The sequence below is a fragment of the Aulonocara sp. 'chitande type north' Nkhata Bay genome, linkage group LG12, assembly GCF_057382095.1.
Source record: "Aulonocara sp. 'chitande type north' Nkhata Bay isolate Kocher_YH1m ecotype deep benthic linkage group LG12, A_spYH_male_GT1.1, whole genome shotgun sequence".
Lineage (NCBI taxonomy): Eukaryota > Metazoa > Chordata > Actinopteri > Cichliformes > Cichlidae > Aulonocara > Aulonocara sp. 'chitande type north' Nkhata Bay.
In genome coordinates, this window is record NC_141355.1 from 8,594,644 (window position 1) to 8,618,918 (window position 24,275).

The 24,275-nt window shown below is 39.4% G+C and overlaps 1 protein-coding gene across 1 annotated transcript in view; it reads left to right on the forward strand.

The window, feature by feature from the left end:
* LOC147316904 (dynein axonemal heavy chain 5-like) overlaps positions 1-24,275 on the forward strand; it is a 70,966-nt gene that overhangs the window by 16,477 nt on the left and 30,214 nt on the right. The window contains exons 29-49 of the mRNA XM_086313443.1: positions 276-422; positions 1,438-1,679; positions 1,833-2,009; positions 2,308-2,512; positions 2,757-2,899; positions 5,011-5,145; positions 5,830-5,952; positions 6,061-6,274; positions 6,617-6,840; positions 7,290-7,488; positions 7,577-7,749; positions 8,087-8,217; positions 9,917-10,070; positions 14,095-14,362; positions 14,568-14,691; positions 16,509-16,616; positions 16,790-16,904; positions 17,535-17,711; positions 19,773-19,976; positions 20,454-20,633; positions 23,096-23,233. Coding sequence (XP_086169569.1) covers positions 276-422; positions 1,438-1,679; positions 1,833-2,009; positions 2,308-2,512; positions 2,757-2,899; positions 5,011-5,145; positions 5,830-5,952; positions 6,061-6,274; positions 6,617-6,840; positions 7,290-7,488; positions 7,577-7,749; positions 8,087-8,217; positions 9,917-10,070; positions 14,095-14,362; positions 14,568-14,691; positions 16,509-16,616; positions 16,790-16,904; positions 17,535-17,711; positions 19,773-19,976; positions 20,454-20,633; positions 23,096-23,233 — 3,581 coding nt within the window. The remainder of the gene's footprint in view (positions 1-275; positions 423-1,437; positions 1,680-1,832; positions 2,010-2,307; positions 2,513-2,756; positions 2,900-5,010; positions 5,146-5,829; positions 5,953-6,060; positions 6,275-6,616; positions 6,841-7,289; positions 7,489-7,576; positions 7,750-8,086; positions 8,218-9,916; positions 10,071-14,094; positions 14,363-14,567; positions 14,692-16,508; positions 16,617-16,789; positions 16,905-17,534; positions 17,712-19,772; positions 19,977-20,453; positions 20,634-23,095; positions 23,234-24,275) is intronic.

The following is a 24,275-nucleotide window of genomic DNA, read 5'->3' on the forward strand; positions in this document are numbered from 1 at the left end:
CACCAACTTGTGGTAAGCTTGTTTTGAATCTATTGTACTGTAGACACGAATATGTGAACAGAATAACCGAAGAAATATACTCATACTGGGACGAGATATCTATTTAATTTATGGGGTATCTTATTAAATCTACATATTTTTAGGGTAATATTGTTACTTTTGTGACCTTGTCATGTGTTTAATATAATTATTGCTCCATTAAAGTATTATATTATCCATTATATTAACTTTAGGAAAACAGAACATGTTTCTGCTAATATCTAATTTTCTTCCAGAATGTGGTCATTCTCACAGAGAGATGCGCATGAACCCCAAAGCCATTACTGCACCTCAGATGTTTGGCAGACTAGATGTGGCCACAAATGACTGGACTGATGGCATCTTCTCTACACTGTGGAGGAAAACACTGAGAGCAAAGAAAGGTCCAAAAAGTTTCTTATTGTGCACATATGTCACACTTGGGTATTAATAAAGCAAAAAATCATTGGTAAACATTGTTTTCCATGAGAACTTTGACAAACCAGTTCAAGTAGGTTATTGCAATTAAGTATTAATACGTTGGGACAACGTTGGAAGGTTCAAAGGAAACAAAGCTCTGTTTAATCTTCCTATTTAGTTCTAAGCTTACACGGATAATTAAAAATGTCAATTGCGTATGCATTCCATGTTTGCTTTTATGCGTCTAAGTACACATCTCATCTATTAATTACTTGTTCTGATGGTGTTTTGCATATCTATGAGTGGGGTGTTCTCTGCGTATTTGCATTATTTTCCTGCTGCTACTTCCTGTTCATTTGCAGAGCTTGCTACTTTGGACAGAGTGAATTCCAGTGTAGAAAAGTAGATGTGGCAATGTGACAGGGCAGCAGCTCCTGGGTCAAGTAGATATTCCTCAAAGAAAAGAAGTACTTTGTGAAAACAGCTGTGTGCTGTCCACGCTCATTGTGTTTTAACTGATGCAGAAACAGCCTTGTGTGTATCATCTGGTAACTTCTGTGTAAAACACGTGCTCATGTAGTAGTCATATTCAAAGGAACTGATTTCTCAGCATTTAGAGTGTAAACCACATTCAAACAGCAGCTTTATCGTGCGATATTGCCTGAACGTCAGACAACGTCAGCCTTTTGCTTGTTTCAGACGCAATTTGTCTTTTGTGTTTCTGTTTTTGGATGTTTTCCAACTGGGAGGAGAGCGAGGAGAAACGGATTTCTTTGTTCATATTTAAAATTCCACAAAATAAATGACTCAGTTGTTGTTTTTCTTGCAAACTGATAGCTCATGATTGCTGGTTAGCCAAGAAAACATTTTGAACTCTTTTGTCTGCACTAAATTCATATTCAGAAATGTAGCTCATTTTTGCTTGAGGGTGACAGCACAAGGTCTTCATACCACCTCATTTTCGTAATCATGTAAACAAACACTTTGTTTCCCTCACAGGAGAGCACATCTGGATAGTGCTGGATGGGCCAGTTGACGCCATCTGGATTGAAAACCTAAATTCAGTTTTGGATGACAACAGAACTCTTACACTCGCAAATGGAGACCGAATACCAATGGCTCCCAACTGCAAGGTGGTATTTGAGCCGCATAACATCGACAATGCCTCTCCAGCCACCGTCTCACGCAATGGCATGGTGTTCATGAGCTCCTCTGTGCTCACCTGGATCCCCATACTAGAGGTGAAAAACCGGTTGTAATTATTTTTGTTTCATTTCGTAAAAGTTTGAAATCAAGGTATATTAAGGCAATATTTACTTGTGAATCATATAATTTAAAACCTGTGCACTGCATGTAGTTTTGACTAAATAGAGTCATGCTGTTGCTGCTTCTAGGGCTGGTTGAAGAAACGGTCCCCACATGAGGCAGAGATACTGAGAAAGCTCTTCTCTTCGTCTTTCTCCGAGCTCTACCGCTTCTGCGTGCAGTCACTAGAGTTCAAAATGGACATGCTAGAGGCCTTTGTAATCATGCAATGCATAAACATGCTACAGGGACTCATACCACCTAAGGTGAGGTATTCCCATCCACTGGACATGCACACGAACAGCAGCTAATGAATATTTCATTGATAAGTGACTCTTGAAGTAGAAGTGGAAATTTATAGTGAGACCAACTTGTATTTATGTTTTCAAAACCTTTTTAAGCACATTTATACCCATTATACAGACTGGGACTCATAGTTTTGTCCATATATTTTGTATGTTCAGTTTCATAGACTTGGCCTAACTTATGAAGTGCTCATCTCCTTTTTGGGTTCTTTTAATGATCCCTGAATTTCCTCATCTTAAAATGGATATCAATTTACAGGAGCAGTGTGGCGATTTATCCAGAGAGTTCTTGGAGCGGCTTTATGTCTTTGCACTAATGTGGAGCGCTGGGGCCGTACTTGAACTGGATGATCGGAGGAAGATGGAAATCTGGCTTAGAGGAAACAAGAGTATTCATCTAAACTTGCCAGACATTCCTCCTGACAGTGAGGACACCATGTTTGACTACTATGTCACAGCAGATGGTAAGCATGGCTTCATTAACTTTCAGTCAGATGGCGTTGTTTAGTTACTGGGTAGGCAGAGACATTATGTCTCATGTTGTACTTATGGAAAGTACATATGTGTATATAAAATTATTTTTAGTGATAAACTAAATTAATATCCTTGGATTAATATTATTTTGAATTTTTTTTTTTTTTTTCATATTTTGTGTTGATCTCTACAACAAGCTTTATCTTATTAAAATTAAATTAAATATTTTTCCAGGTCATTGGGTCCATTGGAACACCAGAGTGGAGGAATACATTTATCCATCTGAATTCACACCAGAGTACAGCTCAATTTTGGTCCCCAATGTGGACAACGTTAGAACAGACTTCCTAACCCAGACTATTGCAAAGCAAGGCAAGGTATGGTTACCAGTTAGAGTAATTTCCATCATCAGCAAACACTAGTGACCCGCTTCCAGTGACAGCCTACACGCGCATGCTTTAACGCGTAGTGTTAAACTGCCTTCTCCATGTTTGATAGACAATGTGATGATGTTCCACATACTTTTCTTTTCCCATCATTCTGGCACAAGCAATCTTAGTTTTAGTTTTTGGATAATTGTGCAAGGCTCTTTTTAGCTGTTTTCTGTTTTCAAAGTCTAATCTGACCTTCCTGTTCTTGAGTGTTTTGTGTCTTTTCTAAATCCTCTATAGTATTTATTTATTGTCATTGTCAAGAACAATGAAATTGCGTTTGGGGCTTCCATACAACCCAAAAAAAAGAAGAAAATAATAAATACCCCTTAAAACCCAAGTGTACATATTTAACCCAGTGTGACTCCAATGCAATAAGACAATCCTTAGCAATAATGTTCGTAGAAATTCAGACAAAGACCTGAGAAACATGACAAAATACAACAATGCAACCCATTCAATATTATTGTACTGTGAGATATGATATCAGATATGATAGTTATCTATTTAAGAAAGAGGGGGGGGGGGCAGGAGGGGGAAGAGAATAAAGATATGATGCACCAATGCAGACCAGTTCATTGCTATTAAGAAGTTGGATATGGTTATTGTCCGTGAGAGGGGGGCAGAGAGTTCAGGAGCCTCACAGCCTGTGGATACAGGCTGTTGGCCAGTCTGGATGTTCTGGCCTGTATAGACCTGTACCTTCTCCCTGAGGGCAGCAGATGGAAAAGGTGGCGCGCAGGGTGATGTTGGTCCCGCAGGATACTGTGCACCCTCCTCAGACAGCGAGTGGGGAAGATATTACTGATCTCTGGCAGACTTGTTCCAATAATTCTGCCAGCTTCTTTCACCACCCGCTGGAGTGCTTGCTGATCGGCCTTGGTGCAGCTGGGGAACCACACTAGAAATCCATACGTCAGAACGCTGCTGATGGCACAGTTGTAGAAGTTCAACATCAGAGATCTGGGAATGTGTGCGCTCCGCAGTCTCCTCAGGTAGTAGAGGTGCTGTTGGGCCTTCCGTACAACTGAGGTGATATGGTTGCCCCAGGACAGGTCCTCGGTCACAGTTACCCCCAAGAATTTAAAACTGCTCACCCTCTCCACCGCCTCACTGCCAATGAAGAGAGGCAGATGGTTGTTATGACCCCTCTTCCAGAAATCTACAATGATCTCCTTGGTCTTTTTGGTGTTTAAGACCAAGTTATTGTCGTGGCACCATGACTCTAGTTGTTGCACCTCTGTCCTATAGTTTGTCTCATCATTGTTGGATATAAGTCCGAGCACTGTAGTGTCATCTGCAAACTTAACAATGAGATTGGACGCGCAGGAGGAAATACAGTCATGGGTGAAGAGAGTGTATAGCAGAGGGCTCAGAACACACCCCTGAGGGGCACCGGTGTTGACCACAAGGGTGGAAGAGGTGTTCTTACCCACTCTGACACTCTGTCTACGGTTAGTGAGGAAGTCCACAATCCAGTTGCACAGAGAGGAGTTAAGTCCCAGTTGGTGGAGTTTGGGACGGAGTTTGTATGGCCGGATGGTATTAAAAGCCGAGCTGTAGTCTACAAAGAGGAGCCGTGCATAGGTGTTCCTGTGTTCCAAGTGCTTCAGTAATGTGTGCAGCACTGTGGCGATCGCATCCTCGGTTGACCGGTTCTCCCTGTATTCAAACTGGTGCGAGTCCAGGGATGGTGGAAAAGCAGCTCTGATGTGTTATATTTACATTTATGAAGGTCTCATCTGTTTTTAGACTTTGACAATGAGTCATGTACTTTCTCCAGAGAGACAACCTGAAGTAAACTTTGGATAAACATTTAAATGTAACTACAAAACCAGCATCATGTGTTTATGCTCAGCAGACGCAGAGGATATGCTCTTACTTTCCCTTTGATCTTTCCTCATAGAATATGCCGTAGACGTGCCTCTCTTGCATTGGAGGACACAGTTAACTGTTCGCGGTCTTGTTCTACTGTCGTCCTTCTCATGTTATCCTATAACGTGGAAGTTAGTTGGGATAATTTGGACTGATGGCAAATCTAAATATGTTTGTTATAGGCTGTTTTGCTAATTGGAGAGCAAGGAATAGCCAAGACTGTTATCATCAAGAGCTACATGTCAAAGTATGACCCTGAGACCCACATAGGCAAGAGTCTCAACTTCTCTTCTGCTACTACACCACTAATGTTCCAGGTAAAGCAGCAGGTCACCTGCCTACGTTTCTCTTAATTTAGAAGAAACAGAAGTGTGTCACTCTGTGAATTTTTAACTTAAAAGGAGCGTTCAGTTAAAGAGGGGAGAACACCACAGGCAGGTAAACAAGAATAAAGAGCAAACTTTAAAAATGAAAGCTGATGCAACAGAACGTAACACCAAGAGATCAAACACAGGAATTAGCTGAAGGCTTATACAAATAGTAGTAAAACCAAAAACAAAAGATATGAAGGATGGATGCAAAGTACAGTGAAACCAAAATAGACACAAACTAGGAAAGAGGGCGGAATACAGCTGAGTAACAAGGCATATTATAGGCTCCTTACTGCGCACACTCAGGGACCGATCGAGTGATGAGATACAGCTGAAGTAGTAAGAGTAGACAGCAGTCACACAGCCAAAGACAGGAAGAAAGTAATCGTTTCAATGCAAGGCAGGGGGCAGTTGTATAAGGCATTGCCAACCTGGCAATGCCTTATGCACAGAGCAGGTCTATAATGAAAACCAACACCATGACTGTGTTCATTTGCCATTAAAGAATATGAACATGTGTGATATTGATGATCTGCGATGAATTACATTTCAGTTGAAATTAAAAGATCTCTTTCTTTATCTCGCTGTACTTTTTCTTGCCTCATCCCTCCCTTTTTTCCTTTTTTTTAGAGGTCAGTTGAGAGCTATGTTGATAAGAGGATGGGGACCACTTATGGACCGCCTGCTGGGAAGAAAATGTCAATTTTTATAGATGACATCAACATGCCTGTCATCAATGAGTGGGGAGACCAGGTCATTATAACATTTCTACTGGTGTTTTTTCATTCATAATACTGGTTAATGATAAATAAATGAAAAACAAAACTTTTCTTGATTTAAGCTTCTTGCTTTCAATCACAGGTGACTAATGAGATTGTCAGGCAGCTGATGGAACAGAATGGTTTCTTCAATCTGGAAAAACCTGGAGAGTTCACAAATATTGTGGATGTTCAGTTCCTGGCAGCAATGATTCATCCTGGAGGGGGCCGTAATGACATACCACAGAGACTGAAAAGGCAGTTCTCAATCTTTAACTGCACGCTGCCCTCCAATGCTTCGATAGACAAGATATTTGGTGGGTAAAACACTGCAAGAAGTCATTTTTCTGCAGTCATTTATATTTTGGGGATTACTTCGCATTACATGTTCATACATGACAAGGTCTAAGGCATAATGTATAATGTATGTCCTGAGAGACATACATTATTTTATTTGTTCTTATTTTACCATTTCCAGACAGTTGTGTAGGTGTTGTGTGCTTGTAATATAGTTGCCAATCATATATATATCACAGCAAGTTAGAGGGATGAACTAAGTACTAATAAATGCCACCATACAGTGATTTCACGAAACACACTGTATCCTTTACTTTGGAAAAAAATATATAACTTTTCTAAACATCGACTTTATGACACAGGCGTGATCGGTGAGGGCCACTTTTACACAGGACGTGGTTTTAGCGAGGAGGTCCAGAGCACTGTACCTCGTTTGGTTTCCCTCACGCGTCGTCTCTGGCAGCTGACTAAGGTCAAGATGCTTCCGACTCCTGCAAAGTTCCACTACATCTTTAACCTGAGGGATCTCTCCAGGATCTGGCAAGGCATGCTCAGCACCAATGCTGAAGTTGTCACCTCTGTCCAGGTGAGATGTATTTTGCATGCTTAATTACCTCATTTCTAACATGACAAGTAGTTAAGAAAAACTTGAGAACATGTTGAGATTTCCACTGGAGAAACATTTTTTTTGGTCACACATGCAGGATTTTTCCAAGGACAAATATGCATGACTGAGTAAGTGACAAACAGGGGAAGTGGCAGCAGTATGAAACTGAGTGGCAAGAGCTGTCACAGGAGGCTTGCTGAGGTCAAAAATAACTAGGTTAAAAATATCGGCTGACAGTCTGACTTCACATTAAAAATCCTAAGTCAAATAATACACTAGTAATACAGTTTTGCAGTAACTAGTAACTATAACCAGTGCTTTTACCTATTACCAGTCATTACTTTGTTATTACTTATTATTATTACTTTATTCCATGTAGCTAATTACCTTCTGTCTAACAGAAAAATAACGTAACATATATTTTCCAGACGTTGATGGCACTTTGGAAACATGAGTGCAAGCGTGTGATAGCGGATCGATTCACGATGCCTGATGATGTGGAGTGGTTTGACCAGGCTCTGGCAAAGCTGGTGGAAGAACATCTTGGTGAAGAGCACAAGAATATGGTGGACTATGTAGCAGAAAGATATTTTGTTGACTTCTTGCGAGATGCCCCTGAGGCCACAGGTACTACTGAGTCTGACTATATTGAAATATATATATATTTAAGAGATTTTCTCAGTTTTGTGACCTGCTTTCATTTTTTTCCTCACAGGGGAAGAACCAGAAGACTCAGACTTTGATTTGCCCAAAGTGTACGAGCCTATTGAATCATTTGAGACTTTAAAGGACCGTCTGAACATGTTCCTAAGCCATTACAATGAAAGTATTAGGGGTACTGGCATGGATATGGTCTTCTTTCAGGATGCTATGATACATTTGGTCAAGGTACTCTAAAGAGTTTTTTGTCGTGTTTGTGCCAACCAAAATAATCTACACTTCCTAACGTTTTCATCAGTCAGGGTTTTTACATTTCAAAGTCCTCCATTAATGTTTTCAGACCACCTTAAAGCCCAAGGAATATCCTAACAGTTTTACTTCAAGGAGTATAAATTGTGGAGCGTTCACAAACAGTTGCTCACTCCCAGACATTTGCACTCAGACACAGATTCCTACTTTATCTTTTTAATGTATTCCTACTTTGCTTGCTATTTTCTTTTGTTGCCTACAACTTACTGCAAATCTAAACATGCTTATTTGACTCTAGCTCTGTGTGTATTTGTAGGTGTCGAGGATAATCCGAACACCGGGAGGTAATGCCCTGCTGGTGGGGGTTGGGGGTTCTGGCAAACAGAGCCTGACCAGATTGGCCTCGTTCATAGCTGGATACAAGATCTTCCAGATCACGCTCACACGGTAGTGTGCTGGCAAATATTAATATTAATATTATTAATGATGTAGGTAGGGTGGTGTAAGTTGTAAACCTCCTAAGGATTGGATTGTGGAGTGGTAGTAACACCTTTCATTGTCAGATTTCCTTTTCTGAGTAATTTCTTCACAAAACATGTCAAACTAAAGTTGTTTTATAATCGTTAGATTTAGTTATAATCTAATCATTAATCATATAATCATCTATAATCAAACCATTAAACTCAGAACCTTTGTCACTGATGAGAAACATTCTGCATTATCAGCTCTCAGGCCCAGCAGCTAGTATATTCTCATTAGAGGTACAGATATCATACTAATTATATGATATCTCAGAAGCTCTGGCTTCACTAACATACTAACTCACCATCACTAACTCGTGCTTCCAAACCTGTCAAGTAGTTTCCTCCTTCAGTCCCTACATTCATTTATTGTCACACTTTCCACCGGTTTGTTCGCCAAACAGATTTTAATGTTTCCTATTAATATTAATGAACCACATGTTTGTCCTCTTAGCTTCACAGCTATCCCTGGTGAAAACGGATACCTCTATTGTGTGTCCCCTTCCTTCTTTTTCATCTGCTCTCTCTGATACACACATAAAACTGATTTTCAGATGCACATCCAGTACAGATAGTTCTCTTATTTCATGCAAACCCAATTTACTCTCTTTCTCTCCCTCTGTCTGTACAGTAACTTAGACTTTCTTGTTGCTTTAATGTACACAATTTCTTTTAAACTTTGTTATCCTAACACTATTATTCCTACTAGAGATTTTTTAAAAGCATTTATTTTGGTATATATGCTGCAGTGGATTCTTAGAAGCACACTAGACTGCATATAAAGAAGCATTTCTATCATCACAGCAGCCCTGAGTGGCTAGTAGTCATGCTGTCTGTGTCCGGGCTCTTTATCCTTATGGCTGACACAATGTTACTTTTCACTTAAGCAGCTTTTCTCCCTTGAGTGGAGAGGTTACTCTTTACCTGTATCTTGCTTAACTAGCTTCATTGTTCTCAAACTGCCATTATTTTGTCCTCAAATATTATTTCTTCTTTTACAAACTGGTCAACTCATCACTTTTGCTGGGTTGAGTTGGGAACAGGTGTGTTTATTTTTAATAACCAGCAATGCGTATCTAGTCTGGCAGTCACAGCGTAACTCCCAGCCACTTAGGGCTGTTGTTATAATTTCTTATTAACTACAGGATGGAGTATCTCATCTCACTGATAATCATTAAAGAACCAGATGAAAGTAATCTGTGGTTTCTCTCTCATGTTGTTTATGCAGTTAATATCTCCAATTTGCAGCTTCTTCCATTTTCCCTCTAACTTATTTTTCATCTGCCTCTTTATAATTCAATAAATTTGACATTCACACACTAAAGCAGGTGAACTTTCAAGCTAAGATGTGCTTCACTTTCATCGTCCAAGCCTCAAACTGGGGCGCCGACACTTTTTTTTTTAAACCGCTCTCACCAATAAATGTAGTTTGAGCTTCAATCTCATGAGAAATTTCATGCAAATTGGCACATAAATAGATGAATTAAAGTTTTTATGCGATCTAGTTTTCTGCTGCTGCACTTTTTGATTGCATTTAACTACGTATGGATGATTTTTAGAAGCTGTAAAATTAGTTATTAGTGAAGAAAGGGTGTGCATATTTATTTTATGCTTTTCTTTTCCAGCTCATACAATACATCCAACCTGATGGATGACCTGAAGAGTTTGTACAGAACAGCTGGCCAGCATGGAAAAGGCATCAGCTTCATCTTTACTGACAACGAAATAAAAGACGAGTCCTTCTTGGAGTACATGAATAATGTGCTGTCATCTGGAGAGGTCAGCAGCACACACAAGGAGAAAAGATTCCAAATAATCCGTATTCATAGTAATGTAATCCTCTACTTAATGTGGGTCACAGTTAAGGCTGTGAGACCAGAACAACAAGAGAATATGCAGTGTGCAGTGTTTGAAAGTTGTATAGTTTTAAATTAAATAATCAATGAGAGGTTAAGGTATCTTTAAAAAGGCATCTGGTTGTTTCTACTTCTTTTATATCATTAATAGACAGTAGTGATCCAGTGCTGTGCATGTGCATGGACTGCATTGGCTCTGTTGTTGTTTTTCAGGTGATATTACAGTATATCCTATGGTTTGTAATCAGGAGTTATAGCTTGGGGAAACAGTTACTTAGATATAAGTTGCATTCTAACTTGTTTTGAGCCACTAGTAGAGTCTTATTTGATAAGCTGCCATGTGATGTTGCTACCATGATATCCATTTCTCTTTGTGGATTTAGCTAAGTGAAGTCAACAAGATATAAGCACATGTTTCACAAGCTATATGGCCGATTTCTAACCCCAAGATATTTTAAAGGTAGTATAAAAGATGGAATTTGGGGAGATGAATCTAATCTTCATCATCTTCTTAAATAGAAATTCATGTATGCTACACTTGACGCAGCCTAATATTGACCATGAACACTACAGCTTGCTCCGTACCAGTCCAACTTAGTGTGTCACTATTAACTTCAACACAGTGTTTGAAAGTAACTGGCATAGCCTGCACTAAACTGTACCAAACTGCCTAGTGCAGTATTTATATGGAACTTTTGAATAATATAAAGGAGAATACTTCAGTTTGTTTTGCAAGATGTTTCACCAAAAACACAAGTCAGCAACTCATCATGTCTGATTTAAAAACTCTAAAATGAATTTTGGGGCAAAATGCGCAGACATAGTTTGTGTGTTTTCTGATATTTGTTGAATTATGTGAAAAGTTACTCGAAATTACCCACCTTTATTTAAAAAAAAAAAAAAAAGACAAAACAAAACGAGTTACTCTATTTATTCAAACTCCTGTTCTGTAGCACAACAGGCTAAAGTACAGCCTCTAGCTAGCGCTAGTAACTTTAATAATATCAGCACCATAAAGCCATCACAGGGTCAAGAATGAAATATGGAATGTGCTGAGAGCTTAAGCAGAAAATGTAATTATTCTTATTATGTACTGAGCCGTATCATGCCGTCACTGGAAGCGACACCAATGCGCATTCTGTTAAATTTTATTGCTCATTAGCTGAAGGTGCTGAAATGGCCTTTTAGATTATTCTGGGCCACTTCAGTCTCTGTTCATAAGGCATTCAAAATGTTATCCATACCTTTTATTTCCTGTCTTTATTATACAGGTTTACCATAGTTATATATTCTCTAAAATGTTTTTTTCCAAAGCTACTCTTGCTTTTCTAGATGGGTTTGGACAAAGACTGACTGACTTTTCATTGACTTTTCTGCTAAATGGCTAAAATTCCTCAACACTTAATGCAAGTTTTGTGTTCATCCCCTAAAATTATATCATAAAGTCTGAAATGTAAGCCTGCCATAAAACTTTAACTGTTTATAAAACTGTTTACAGAGCTCAGTTAGTGTTGGTGTTGAAAAATATATGGTTCCAAGTTTAAGTAAGAGGTTGGAGTCTCATTGTCTGATAGTCCATCTGAATGACTCATACTGATATTTTATATTAGATAATGTTACTGTAATTGGTCTGTAAGGCACTACAGTACAGAAAGCTACTTGGTGCTTCCTTAAGCAAGTTTTCAATCCATTGGTGTCTTTGTTCTCCAGCTTTTCTTTGCATGCTTTACAAACTTAATGTTTTATATTGCATGCATTTTATATTTATATTTTTGTAATTTGCCTTTGAATTGCTTTATAGTTACTGGAGAGGTGGACTTAGAGGTGGTGTTTATTAGAAAATTGTACAATTTATGAATTCTTTGGCACAACTATAATTGTCTGATTCACATATTATCTTTTTATGAAAGCACTGGCACCAGCTATTTAACAGTCACACATAGTTTTGGAAAACCTACAAACTGTTGTACTCGCTCAGATAGCTGTGTATATTCACTTCAAGTCAGCTTAATTTAGTTTTGTTTAAAAATCATCAGTTTACAACACAAGTCTACTCAAAGTGCTTCAAATTGTGAGGTCAAACCCTTAAAATATTAAAGAGAATCCCAATAGTCCTCAACAAGCAATTACTTGGTGACATTTGGGAGAAAGGACTCTATTTTAACATGAAAAACCTTTGAGGCCTGTGTGAGAAGATAAGGAAAAGAGCAGGATAAAGAAGCATGTTAGAAGACAACATTTTGTTTTAGCACTGCATTCCGCTTTGAGTGCAGTAAACATTTCATGAATGCAATCTTAAGAGAGCACGAGTCGTATCAGTTCAGTGCAATTTTAAAAGTGTATTTTCCTCACCATTATGACCGAGTTGCAGTTATTTTCTCTTTGATATTTGTAATGAAATGAAACTATAATGGACAATCACATACAAGTACACCTCTGTGTACTACAGCATTCTTCATTACATCTGCTGAAAGACTCTTTCTCCACTCCCAGAATTTTGTTTTCATCTTTGTCCTGCCCTTTGATTTTTTTCCCCGCTAGTTCTTATGCACATTTCTTACTGTCTTCTCTCTACTCGATGGTTATATTTTCTCTTCCCTTTCCTTCTCATCTTTTCTCCTCCTCTCCATGTTTGTTTACACAGTTGGGAGGGGTTGTATGAATTTTTGCCACCACAGGATATTTAGACAACTTTCAAAGCCCTTATTTTGAACTCCGTATATTTACATTTTGTTATTCGGGAAGTCACTTAATAAAAGAGGTCAGAAGTCAGATCAATTCATGTGACAAGTATTAAGCTTCCAGTGAGGTTTACCAGCACTCACCAAGCTGAAGCTCTTACACTGTTCGAAGTCAGTGGATATCATTGGATTTGACATTTAACACTATGGGAACACCATGATAAGAGCCATGCAGTTGCTTTTTCCCTGTTAGTTTCCCACTTGTTTTCCCTTCTTTCAATTATTTATTTTCCCATCTTTTTGTCTTCTTTTCTTTACTGTGTGAGAGAAAGTGACAGAGATGAGAAACAAAAAGGAAAAGCAAGCTGTTATCGTGATATTGTTTTTTTGTGAGAGTAACAGATGGTTAGGGACACTTACCACAACACCACATAGTCCCCCATGACACTGTTTCACTTTCTTAAATCTGAGTTACATGTTCTCTCTAATGGAAACTGGGGATTTGGAGAAATGACTCAGCTTAAAACATTTAAACAGTGAATCTCGTACCTTCATCCACTTGGTTAAACTTGTACCCACCCAGCAAGCTGTTTTAAAACTCACCATTTCAAGATTTTTTGCCAGCAGTCACATACATTTAGTTCATCAGCCAACCAATATACACTTCTACTGAAATTGCTAAGGAAAGAGGTTGAGGTAAGAAGAAGTGACAACTATTGTGAAGTGTGAGGAAGAAGAAGATCCAATTAAAATAATGTTAAAAAATGGTCAATAAAACACAGTATTGTGTAGGGAAATACATGAATGTTTCTAACATTCATGTCTTTGGACTGTGGGAGGAAGCCATTGTATTTGAAGAGAACGTCCAAGGTTTGCACCCACAGCCTTCCTGTGAGGTGACAGTGCTAATCACTGCATTTAAAAGCTGCAACTGCTAGATCTCTGTATGGGAAATCTTTGATCAGATCAGATTGAAAAATTACTCTGTAAAAGATTTGGTTGGCACTATTATCGGAGTAGAAATGTTTGAGCTTTAAAATACACAGCAGTACAGGTACATGGATTGTGGCGGGGTGTGGCTTGGGAATGGCTGCAGGGGAGGATGAGACACATCGGAGCTCCATCAGCTCATCAGCTAAAAAACGCTGCGGCCATGAGTTGTAAGAGACGACAGCCGAAATTAAGAAAAGTGTTAAACGAGCGAACTATGGTTAGGTCCGTCAGTATTGTGATATCAGAGACACAACTGCATGTTTCTGCCTTCAGGTGTCCAACTTGTTTGCCCGTGACGAAATAGATGATATCCTCAATGATCTCATCCCTGTCATGAAGCGAGAGTTTCCCCGGCGACCTCCAACCAACGGAAACCTGTACGATTACTTCATGTCACGAGTTCGACATAATCTCCACGTCATTCTGTGCTTTTCCCCTGTTGGGGAGAAGTTCCGGAACCGAGCGTTGAAGTTTCCGGCGCTGATCTCTGGTTGCACCATGGACTGGTTCAGCCGCTGGCCCAAAGATGCACTGGTTGCAGGTATTTTTAACACACAGTTTTATTTTCACAAATGTGACCTGTCTGGTGCTCGCATTTCTTTTCAAAAATGTATGTGGTACATGTTATACTCTGTTTATTTCAAAGTGGATGCTGTTATATGAATACAAGATATCGACTTTCTTTGCGCTCTCTGAGGTTTTTCTTCAGTTAATAATGTCCTGTCTCGTTTCTTCCTGTCCTTCAGTTTCAGAGCACTTCCTGTCTGTTTATGACATAGACTGCTCAGCCCAGGTTAAATGTGAGGTAGTTCAGTGCATGGGCTCCTTCCAGGATGGTGTAGCGGAGAAATGTGTGGACTACTTCCAGAGGTACAGTACATATTAGGGGTGCAACGATACACAAAATTCACGGTTCGGTTCGATACTTTGGTGTCACGGTTTGATATTTTTTCGATACAAAAAAATGTTCATGCCTTTTTAATTTGTCATTTATTAAAATTATAAATATATATTTTAACTCAAAAGTACAGTTTTTAAATTTAACCCTAACCCTTGTGCGTGTTTTTTATTTTGACAGCGAATGCGCACCTGCGGACCACTTATGTGCAGCCCTGGTTATTTAGCTCGTCATATTGCAGCCACAGAAATTCTTTTGTCCATGAAACCATAAAGCTGCACTTTCTTTTTGCCTTATAGTCTCATTTGTCATAACTTCTCCGTTTTGTGGTAAGCTTTTCTTTGGCTGTCACTTCTTCACCCCGACCTGTCTTATTTGGCTCAGCAGAACTGAAATGCTTTTACACACTCACATAAGCTCAGCGATTCTCTGCGCGATCAACCTCTCACATGTTTAAGCTTGCTGCGGGAGATTTCACTTGTCATGTTTGCATAGTAAGCTAACGATTAATAAGACGATGTCAGAGGAATTGGTGCACAAATTATCATCACTCACAGATCAGTGCTGTCGCTCTCTATACACAGTTCGCAAGATTGCAAAGTGAAAGCAAAAAAACAAGCGCAAATTCAAACGCGATTTCAATATGTCACATATTGACAGTGGCTCACCGATGCCAATGACATAATTACCCAGCTACATTTCTGAAAGAATGCAAAAGCATTGACATATATTTTTCCTTCCTACAATAGCCCGACGGGCAGGGTAGCCCGTCTGAAAAAAATCGCTAGCCCCAGGACGTCGGGCTAGCGATATTGCGAGCCCTGTATCTGATTGAGGAATCACTCATCTTTGGAAAAGAGAGTTTATTACAGAGAAATGCCTCTTTCCAAAATAAAAGCTATGCTATCCGCTTCTTCTGGGCTATATTCTCAGCAGCATAAGGAGAATCATGTGCTAACAGCTGTCTAAATAACTCGGCTAAAGTTAGTAGCATGCTTGTTGTTTTTGTCTTTGCACTAGGATGATGTCGGCGTAAATGTGCAGTCATATTCGTTGTGTTCCCACTAGTGCTTTCAGGTTAATCTCGTTAAAATGACCTTAACGCCACAACACGGCAAATCTCCGTTAACGAGCTACCCCTGATAGCCCCGTGCATGGGGCTAGACGGCCAACACGTTAACGAACTAACTGCGCTAACACACTAGCTCCCACCCATGTAATTGAGCATTGCGTGGCACATCCAACATACTGTTTTACTTTAGTCCATGACGCGCTTACCTTCAGGGTCATACGTCACATGAAAACCAAAATAATTCCAAACGCCAGATCTGAATGAGGGTGGGGGAGGTTCAATTTGCCATGTTGCAAGGAGAGCTTAACTTCTGTCTCGCTAGCTTGCCCTGCGCTCTTCCTTCTGACAATGCTGTCTGTGTGGAGCGCTCAGTGGATCTGCGCTCGACAGTGCAGCCTAGGCGGAGTAGTCGAACGCAGATTCACTGAGCGCTCCACACAGACAGCATCGTCAGAAGGAAAGTTGATAAAATAAATTACAAATGTTGTATTGTTCGATACATATGCGTACCGAACCGAAAGCACTGTATCGAACGGTTCAATATCAATACGAATATCGTTGCACCCCTAATATATATGTATATATATATATATATGTGTGTTTGAAGATTATATGCATATATGTGAAGATTGTTTTATGTGTGTCTGCAACGCATGATGATTGTCATAATATTTAGCATGTTGCAGTATTAATGTAACCCAATTTGTTTGAATTTAGATACCGACGCTCCACCCATGTCACACCCAAGTCTTATTTATCCTTCATTCAAGGCTACAAAACCATCTATAAAGAAAAGAGGTCTGAAGTTCAGACTTTGGCCAACAGGTAAATTGTTCAAAATGAGTTCAACAATGTTGTGCAAATGATAACATATGCAAGTTGTGTTGCCATTTAAGCAAACAGAAACCCAGATAGTAGACAGACAGTACACAGAAGCAACAAGTTTGCTGTAATCATATTTGACTTGATCAACTGTATTCAAAATTTCTCCTCTTCAGGATGAATACTGGTCTCCAAAAGCTGAAGGAGGCATCGGTGTCAGTGGCAGCTCTCAGCAAAGAACTGGAGGTGAAAGAGAAGGAGCTACAGATTGCCAATGACAAGGCTGATATGGTACGTTTGTAGGCAGGGAGGGGATTTTTATTTGTATGTGTGTGGGTTTAAGGTTCAACAAGCATACAGAATGCTTCAGCTGGCTTTTTAGTTGCATTTTTATTAAAACAGCAACACGGTCTATGAACTAATCAACAGAATTGAATGGATACATGCTAGTTTGTATTAGACACTAATATAAAGTTTCATGCATTAATAAGAAAGTGAACACAGAATGAAGAGATGAAGTGTTTATTGTGTCCGTTGCTGGGAATCAGGCTTTCCAGTGATTGTTTGGGGAATATTGTATTGTTGCGTAAAATTACCCTCTTGCAGTGAGAGAAATAAGACAAATAGATGTTTAATGGGACGAATGTGTATTTTTTACAGTCATGCTTCAGCATAAGTGAAGCAGTTTAAGCCGTCTCTTTTTTTCCCTCCATTCGTGAACACTCACTCTTGTTATACAGAGACCTCTATATCAGGTAGAGCCTCTTCAGTGTTACAAATGCTCAGATCTGCCATCTCCCATTGGATTGAGCATTCTGTTTTCTACTTAACCACACTTACGATCTTTTCTCAGCTGAGAAAGTCTCCCAGCTTCAAATCATTTCTCTGTCACTTATAATGTGTGTTTGTTTTCTTGTGCAGGTGTTGAAGGAGGTGACAGTAAAAGCCCAGGCAGCAGAGCGAGTGAAGGTAGAGGTACAAAAGGTGAAGGACAAGGCGCAGGCCATTGTGGACAGCATTTCAGCTGACAAGGCCATCGCTGAGGAGAAACTCGAAGCTGCCCGGCCAGCTCTCGAGGAGGCAGAGGCTGCGCTGCAGGTATGGGATGTTGAAACAGCAATGTTGAATACATGCCTCCAAGGCTTCCCTCCAGACTTAAATTTCTCAGGTAGACATATCTACGTTCAGACGTCTTTTTTGTTTGTTTGTTTGTTTGTTTGTTTTCTTTTAAATCACTCAGAGCCTATAGCCATGCTAGAGATTCACAACATGCTATACGAACCATTTCAGTTTAAATGTTAAACCTGAGTATTTTTTTTTGAGTACCACATTGGCGGTGAGTGTGAGTGTGTGTGTGTGCGTGTGTGTGTTGGACCGGGGGGTGTATTATAGGATAATTAGTTTTGCAGGTAGTTGATCATAAATCACTTAACGAGACAAATTAAAATGATCTGAAGATTACAAAATGTGCTGGAAAAATGATTGCAATTAATCATTCAACAGCAACGTGACATCGTTGTCTGAACTGGCTTTCATGAGCCAAATGTCACCCTAATGTTAGTGCCAGTGAAAAAAGGCGGGAGATCACCAGAGTCATCAAAGTTCATCTTGTAGACACCACGAGTCTTGTAGCTATTAGATTATTTCACTCATAAGCAGAGTTTTTCCTGTGTCACAGCTTTAGGGGGGTGAATGTAAGCATGTTTGATCCAGTAAAGCAAAGCATATTTGCTTTTGCCTTCATGATCTAACCCTAAAATATAACTTGAATATTTAAAAAAGTGAGGGCAGTCTTTTTGTGCTTTAATGTGTGACTTACATTTACCCAATTTAGATTTCTCCTGCTCTTTTACTATGTATTGCTTCAGGGTGCCACTTAAAGCCCTCTGTGACTTAATGTGTGAAGCTGTATGAATGTTTCTGCCTGCAGCTTTACTGTCCTGGTGTGTCTAAACTTAGTATGGTCGTCTGGTGCCTCTAGCTGCATTGTAATTAAAGCTGTCCTCCTGGGTAGATGGTTGCATGCAGAGCTCCTGTGGCAATTCCCTCATTAAAAAAATGTTATCGTGCAACTGCATATAGAAACCTCGGATTTCTAAACAGACAACCCAAGACTCTTCCTAATGTTGCTGGTGTTCTGCAGTATAGCGAGATTAAAGTAAAAGATATTTTCTAACTTATTCAAGAACATCAGTTTTAGTGGCAGAGGAGTTGAAGGAATTCATGTTTCCTTTCTTCAGGCTTTTCATACCACACTGTCACATTAAAATATTCACCGACCGGTTCTGTTTCCTGATTAATTTGGATATTCACCCAGCCTTTAAAAGGACCGAGTTTGTGTGTGTGCAAACTCAAGGTAACGGTACCATTCTATAAAATTTCCTTGTCATACAAAAGGAGCTGATTTGCTAATAGTTACAGTGGATTAATGATGACAGTAAAGCATAAAATGGTTTAGTTTTTGTAGTTCTTGCTGAACTGGAGTGATGATTTTATTTTGTAACAATGGGCTTAGTGAGAGATTTTCATAAGAAGCTGTAGGAGAATAGAGGATATAGGCTAGTGAAAGTAGAAGTACATGATAACCCAGACTGTCTGGTGGCTGACACTCTAGTGGGAAATTCAGGCTTGCACTGAGTGGAAATGGAGCAAGGAAGAGAGAACAGAAATGGGAAGTGCAAAACAAGAAAAGATAAGAAGAGAGTAAAGCAGCCGAACAGTTCTCACAGGAACATTTTCTTTACTGGTCTGCTGTCTCTTGTTTTAATCAGTCCCTGGAGGAAATCCTGTGTCACCCTCTCCTGAACTCCTCTCATTCTGCCACAGTTTATACTTACAGTCGTCGTGTTGTTTCCCTCTGCACACCTCCTTTGCTTTTATATTCTGAAACTGGAGAATTAGGTATAATCCTCATTAATGTATCTGTCTCTTCTTTGAACACGGTAATGAGAAACAAATGATTTATCCTTTGTTCTCGTCATAGTAACGCGCTGCTCTAATCGTCTCCTAACATGCTCTGCGTTTGTCCAGTTTGCTGGCGTCAAATCCTTACTCGACTTACTTGTCACATGTTTCCAGCTCTCCCATCGGGGTCATGCCATACAGTAAATGACTGTTCTAAATTCTCCCGCTCTCCGTTTGTCCTCTTTGCCCACATAGACAATTAAACCGTCGGATATTGCCACAGTACGGACACTCGGTCGCCCCCCTCACCTCATCATGCGGATCATGGACTGCGTGCTGCTGCTCTTCCAGAGGAAGGTCAACCCTGTGAAAGTTGACCCAGAGAAGAACTGCAACACTCCTTCATGGCAGGAGTCATTAAAACTCATGACTGCTGGAAACTTCCTGGGCAGTCTGCAGGTGCAGTAACATTTATTTAATTTGTATATAGTTAAGACTGAAGTGCTCATATTATCTCAACACATGATTCAGGATTTATGCTTTGTGTTATTTGCCATGTTTAACATGAATGAAAGCTACATTCTACATAATAGAAAGGGCTAAACTTAGACTCTTAAGAGTTTAGTCTCTGCACTTCCATAAAAGTGGTTCATGTCTTATTAAAATATTTATTTGTAAACACCTTTTATTTTAAACATAACCCATTGATGCCCTGATTTAAATAGTTTTTTTTTCATCCTGATGCAATTTTGGTCTCAATTGAGTACATGCTCTATTTTCTGTCTTTGTCCCTTTCAGTATGTATTTTTTCATTTTCTCTGGTTTTGTATAGCTTTGCATTTTCAGCATTTGTCTAAATGCACAGGCTGAAATAAGTCCCAGATTAAACCGCCGCATACTCATTCTGTTTTTTCTGCCTCTTTTCCCCTCCTGAAGCAATTCCCCAAGGACAGCATTAATAGGGAAACTGTGGAGCTCCTGCAGCCTTATTTCGAAATGCCTGACTACAACATCGAAACAGCCAAGAGGGTGTGTGGCAATGTAGCTGGCATAGCATCCTGGACCAAAGCCATGGCTTCCTTCTTTTCCATCAACAAGGAGGTCTTGCCCTTGAAGGTAACAAACATTATTGCAGATCTAGTAGAGTGCTTCCTCAGAAAAGCAGAAAGTGAACTGAATAATCTACTATTCCACTGACTACCAATTGGCATCTGTAAGTTAAACTCACCCTTACAAATATGTATTATGAAACACCTCCTAAAATGTGTAACATTAGGGACACACACACACTTTTTGGACTATTCTCCCAATCTGATGAATATGAAACATTTCATTCTGTAGAAAAACCACAAGCCACAAAAGCACAAAAAGGCACATTTCCACACTGCAGCAGCAATAATTTGCTGATGGTAGAAGTTTGAAGTGCAGCAAAATTCAGAAGTATTTATCCACTGATTATAAACATTGGGTGCATCTCAGATTTTCAAGGCTTACGTTTTTAATCTTGTGATACAAGCCTGAAAATGGATTTCCTCAGACTCCTTGTGCTCAAAGACTGCTTATTTATGCAGCAGGCTGCACTATTTATTCGCTTTATGTCACTGGAATCCCTGTGAATTATTCAATTATTAATTATGAATTATTAAATCCACACACCCAGATCTGATATCTGCAGAAAATATGTGCAAAGTCTTGATTATTACTGCACAGCATCACAAGTTGTGTAAGCTAAAAGCTTACCAGCTGAGCCTTCTCTCACCTTCATGCTTACCCCAGAGATAAAATACAAACATACTAAATCTTTATTTTTGTCATTTTTTTGTGTGTGCCATTTTTGACAACTAAATGGATCAGCAAAATCAGCCACTAAAGGCAAAGTAAAGTGTTTAACAAAAAGAAAAACGGTGTATTGCATCCATGATTGACCTTTAAATCAAACATTTTCTTGATCTGTGGCTGTTTTTGGGGAAAAAGGACTTATGACTTAGTAGAGAATACAGAGCTAACATTTTCAATGTTAGAACGTTTCTAAAGTGTTAATATTCAGCCTTACCTTATTCAGCAGTTAATTCTTCCAAAACAGAAAATTATTTGGTCAAAAAAATATAGAAATTTAGAAAATATGTTTAGAGATAATGTAGTCTAAGCACAATGGAAAAGTGGATATAAAGATGCCAGACAGTGCCAATGACCGCTTTCTAACCAGAAGCAACTGAACTTTACTTCAACTAATCTCTCTTTTACTTATCATTTTTTAAAGGGACAAACTTACTTAACTAGTCACCCTCTAAACTGAGTGTCTCTAGTTGGATGAGTGTGCCGAGCTTGGTCAACGGAAGAGGTTACAGAATCATGAGAAGCACTACACAGAGTTGCTTGCAGAAGCTTGTTAGCTACAAACAATACAAAACTAGCTAACAAGCAACCTTTAGTTCATGCCAATCAGGAAACACAGCATGGCACGTTGTTCACACTGTCCTGAATAGCAAAGTGGCAGCTCTTTTAAAGCGGCTGCTGTGATTAGTGCTGTATTCCAGTTGAACCACTGCACCGGGGCAACTGTCCAGTCATTCGTGAGAGAACGCAGAGCAGGCCAGGAGGCAGGATGAGAGACAAGTCCAGGCACCAATCATTAACAGGGGCTTGCACATGCTAATAAGCATACAAAACAGACAGGGCTAATCACGCCAGATGAAAGAGCGAGGTGACCCATGGCTGTAACATGTGCTTTCACCAACACAAAAGGCAAAATTCTTCTGAAGAATCACCCACTCGGTTAACTATAAGTAAATACAAGCTGCTGTGAATGTCTGATGGGTCATAGTCATTTAAAGGCATTTACAGTGTACATTTATGCTTTTGGAAATGTTGCCTGATGATGACATCTGTTGCTGTCACCCTTGTTAGTTCTCATTCAACACCTCTCTCTTTTCTTAACTGCATTCTATTCTTTTTGCTCTAGCCACCAATTTCTTTTTCCTCCCTTCCACTTTGTTTCCCTAATCCCCCTCCAAACACACTCACACACAGCTACATATATACACATCCCTCGGCACTGTTGTTTTATTTTGACCTTTTGTGGAGCACAGCCTACAAAACAGATTTTCTGGTTTCGAGCCCAGTGGTGTTTTCCCTTTAAGCTGGATACAGAGATACAGTCGAATGGACAGACATGCAGAAAGATGAGACGGGATTTTCTTTTCTTTCTCTACAACCCTAGCTCTATACACAAACTATCTTTTTGCTTACTTCTGTCATCTTCAAACTCTTTCTTTCAGTGTTTATGTCCATTCTTCTAAAATATCTTACTAACCATTTTCAGACATTTCTGCCTCTATTAGATAGCACACTGGTAACTGAGGCCATGGGTTAGAGTTGAACGCTGGCTGCTGCATTTAATCTTTGTGGGTTGCGCATGCTGTGAGATAAACTGGCATCCCACTAACCATTTAACTATTTAATGACTTTTTCTCTGTTTTTTACCTGAAGCTTTTAATGTGCAAAAAACAAAGCAAACAAACAAACCATCACAGCTCTCCCCTCCACACTCTTTCATTGTTTTTCTCTGTTTTTTCTAGGCTAACTTGGCCGTGCAGGAGAATCGTCTGACCATAGCTAATGCGGACCTTCAGAAAGCTCAGGCTGAGCTAGACGCCAAGCAGGCAGAGCTTGATGTGGTACAGGGGGAATATGAGAAAGCAATGATGGAGAAACAGGTCAGCAACTTCATCAAAACACAACTGTAATTTAGTTCAGTACACAAAACCTGTGTGTTGCTCCTGATATAGGAATTTAATACCTTTTATCTTTTATTTGAAAGTGCAACAATTACTATAGGGGATAAACTGTGTTTATTATTTGTTACATGATATTTTTTCCCACGTTCTTCAAGAAAGCAAAATGTTTTTTGAGAATATCAATGTGCCACTGATGTAATAACAATATTATTATAAACTGCAGTATGTACAGTATGACAAATGTACCATAAGATCTGTGACAGCCTGGCTAAAAGGAAAAAAAGGACTGAACCTTAGTTACTGAAGTGACTGAGTAACACCGGTTAATCCTCTGTGGAGGTCTGTGAGAGCATCTGGTCTGTGTTTTCCCATGTTCAGTACACTTTGTGATGTGAAATGTAACATCTTAATGGAACAGCAAGTGAATCAAGACTCCCTGATTAAGAGACCAGGACGGGAACAGGTTATAATGTCATGATTAAGATGCAGAGACTGTTCATCTTCCAGGGCTAAAAGTGAGACTGAAAGGCTCGTTGCAAAGGCATTTGGTGTTGATGATGGACAGGAGTGGCTCCAAGTGAAGACCAAAGTCTCGATGTAAAACAGAAAGCAAGCTTTATTAGGAATGCAGTCGAAGTCCATAACTAAACAATAAAAGGCAAAAAACAGAAAAAGAACTGGAAATCTAGATGGCTCTCTGGATGAAGACTGGGAACACTAGGCTCATGGGAAGGAAACAGACATGCTTAAAAATATCATAGCTCAGTCATTAAGATACTGATGATCTAAACAGAATCTGATGGACTGTAATCAAGTGTTTAATTCAATTATGTTTAAAAGGCAAGTTAGATTTGCAGCATAATTTACCATGGTGATATAACTCGGTAAGAAGTAAACCACCTTCATAATACAAAAAACTCAGGGTTAGCCCTGAAAGTACCAGGATAAGATGAAATTCTGCTTCATAGCACAGGCCACATGCCTTTTTCAATATTTCCCCTTTATAAAGTGGTAAAATATA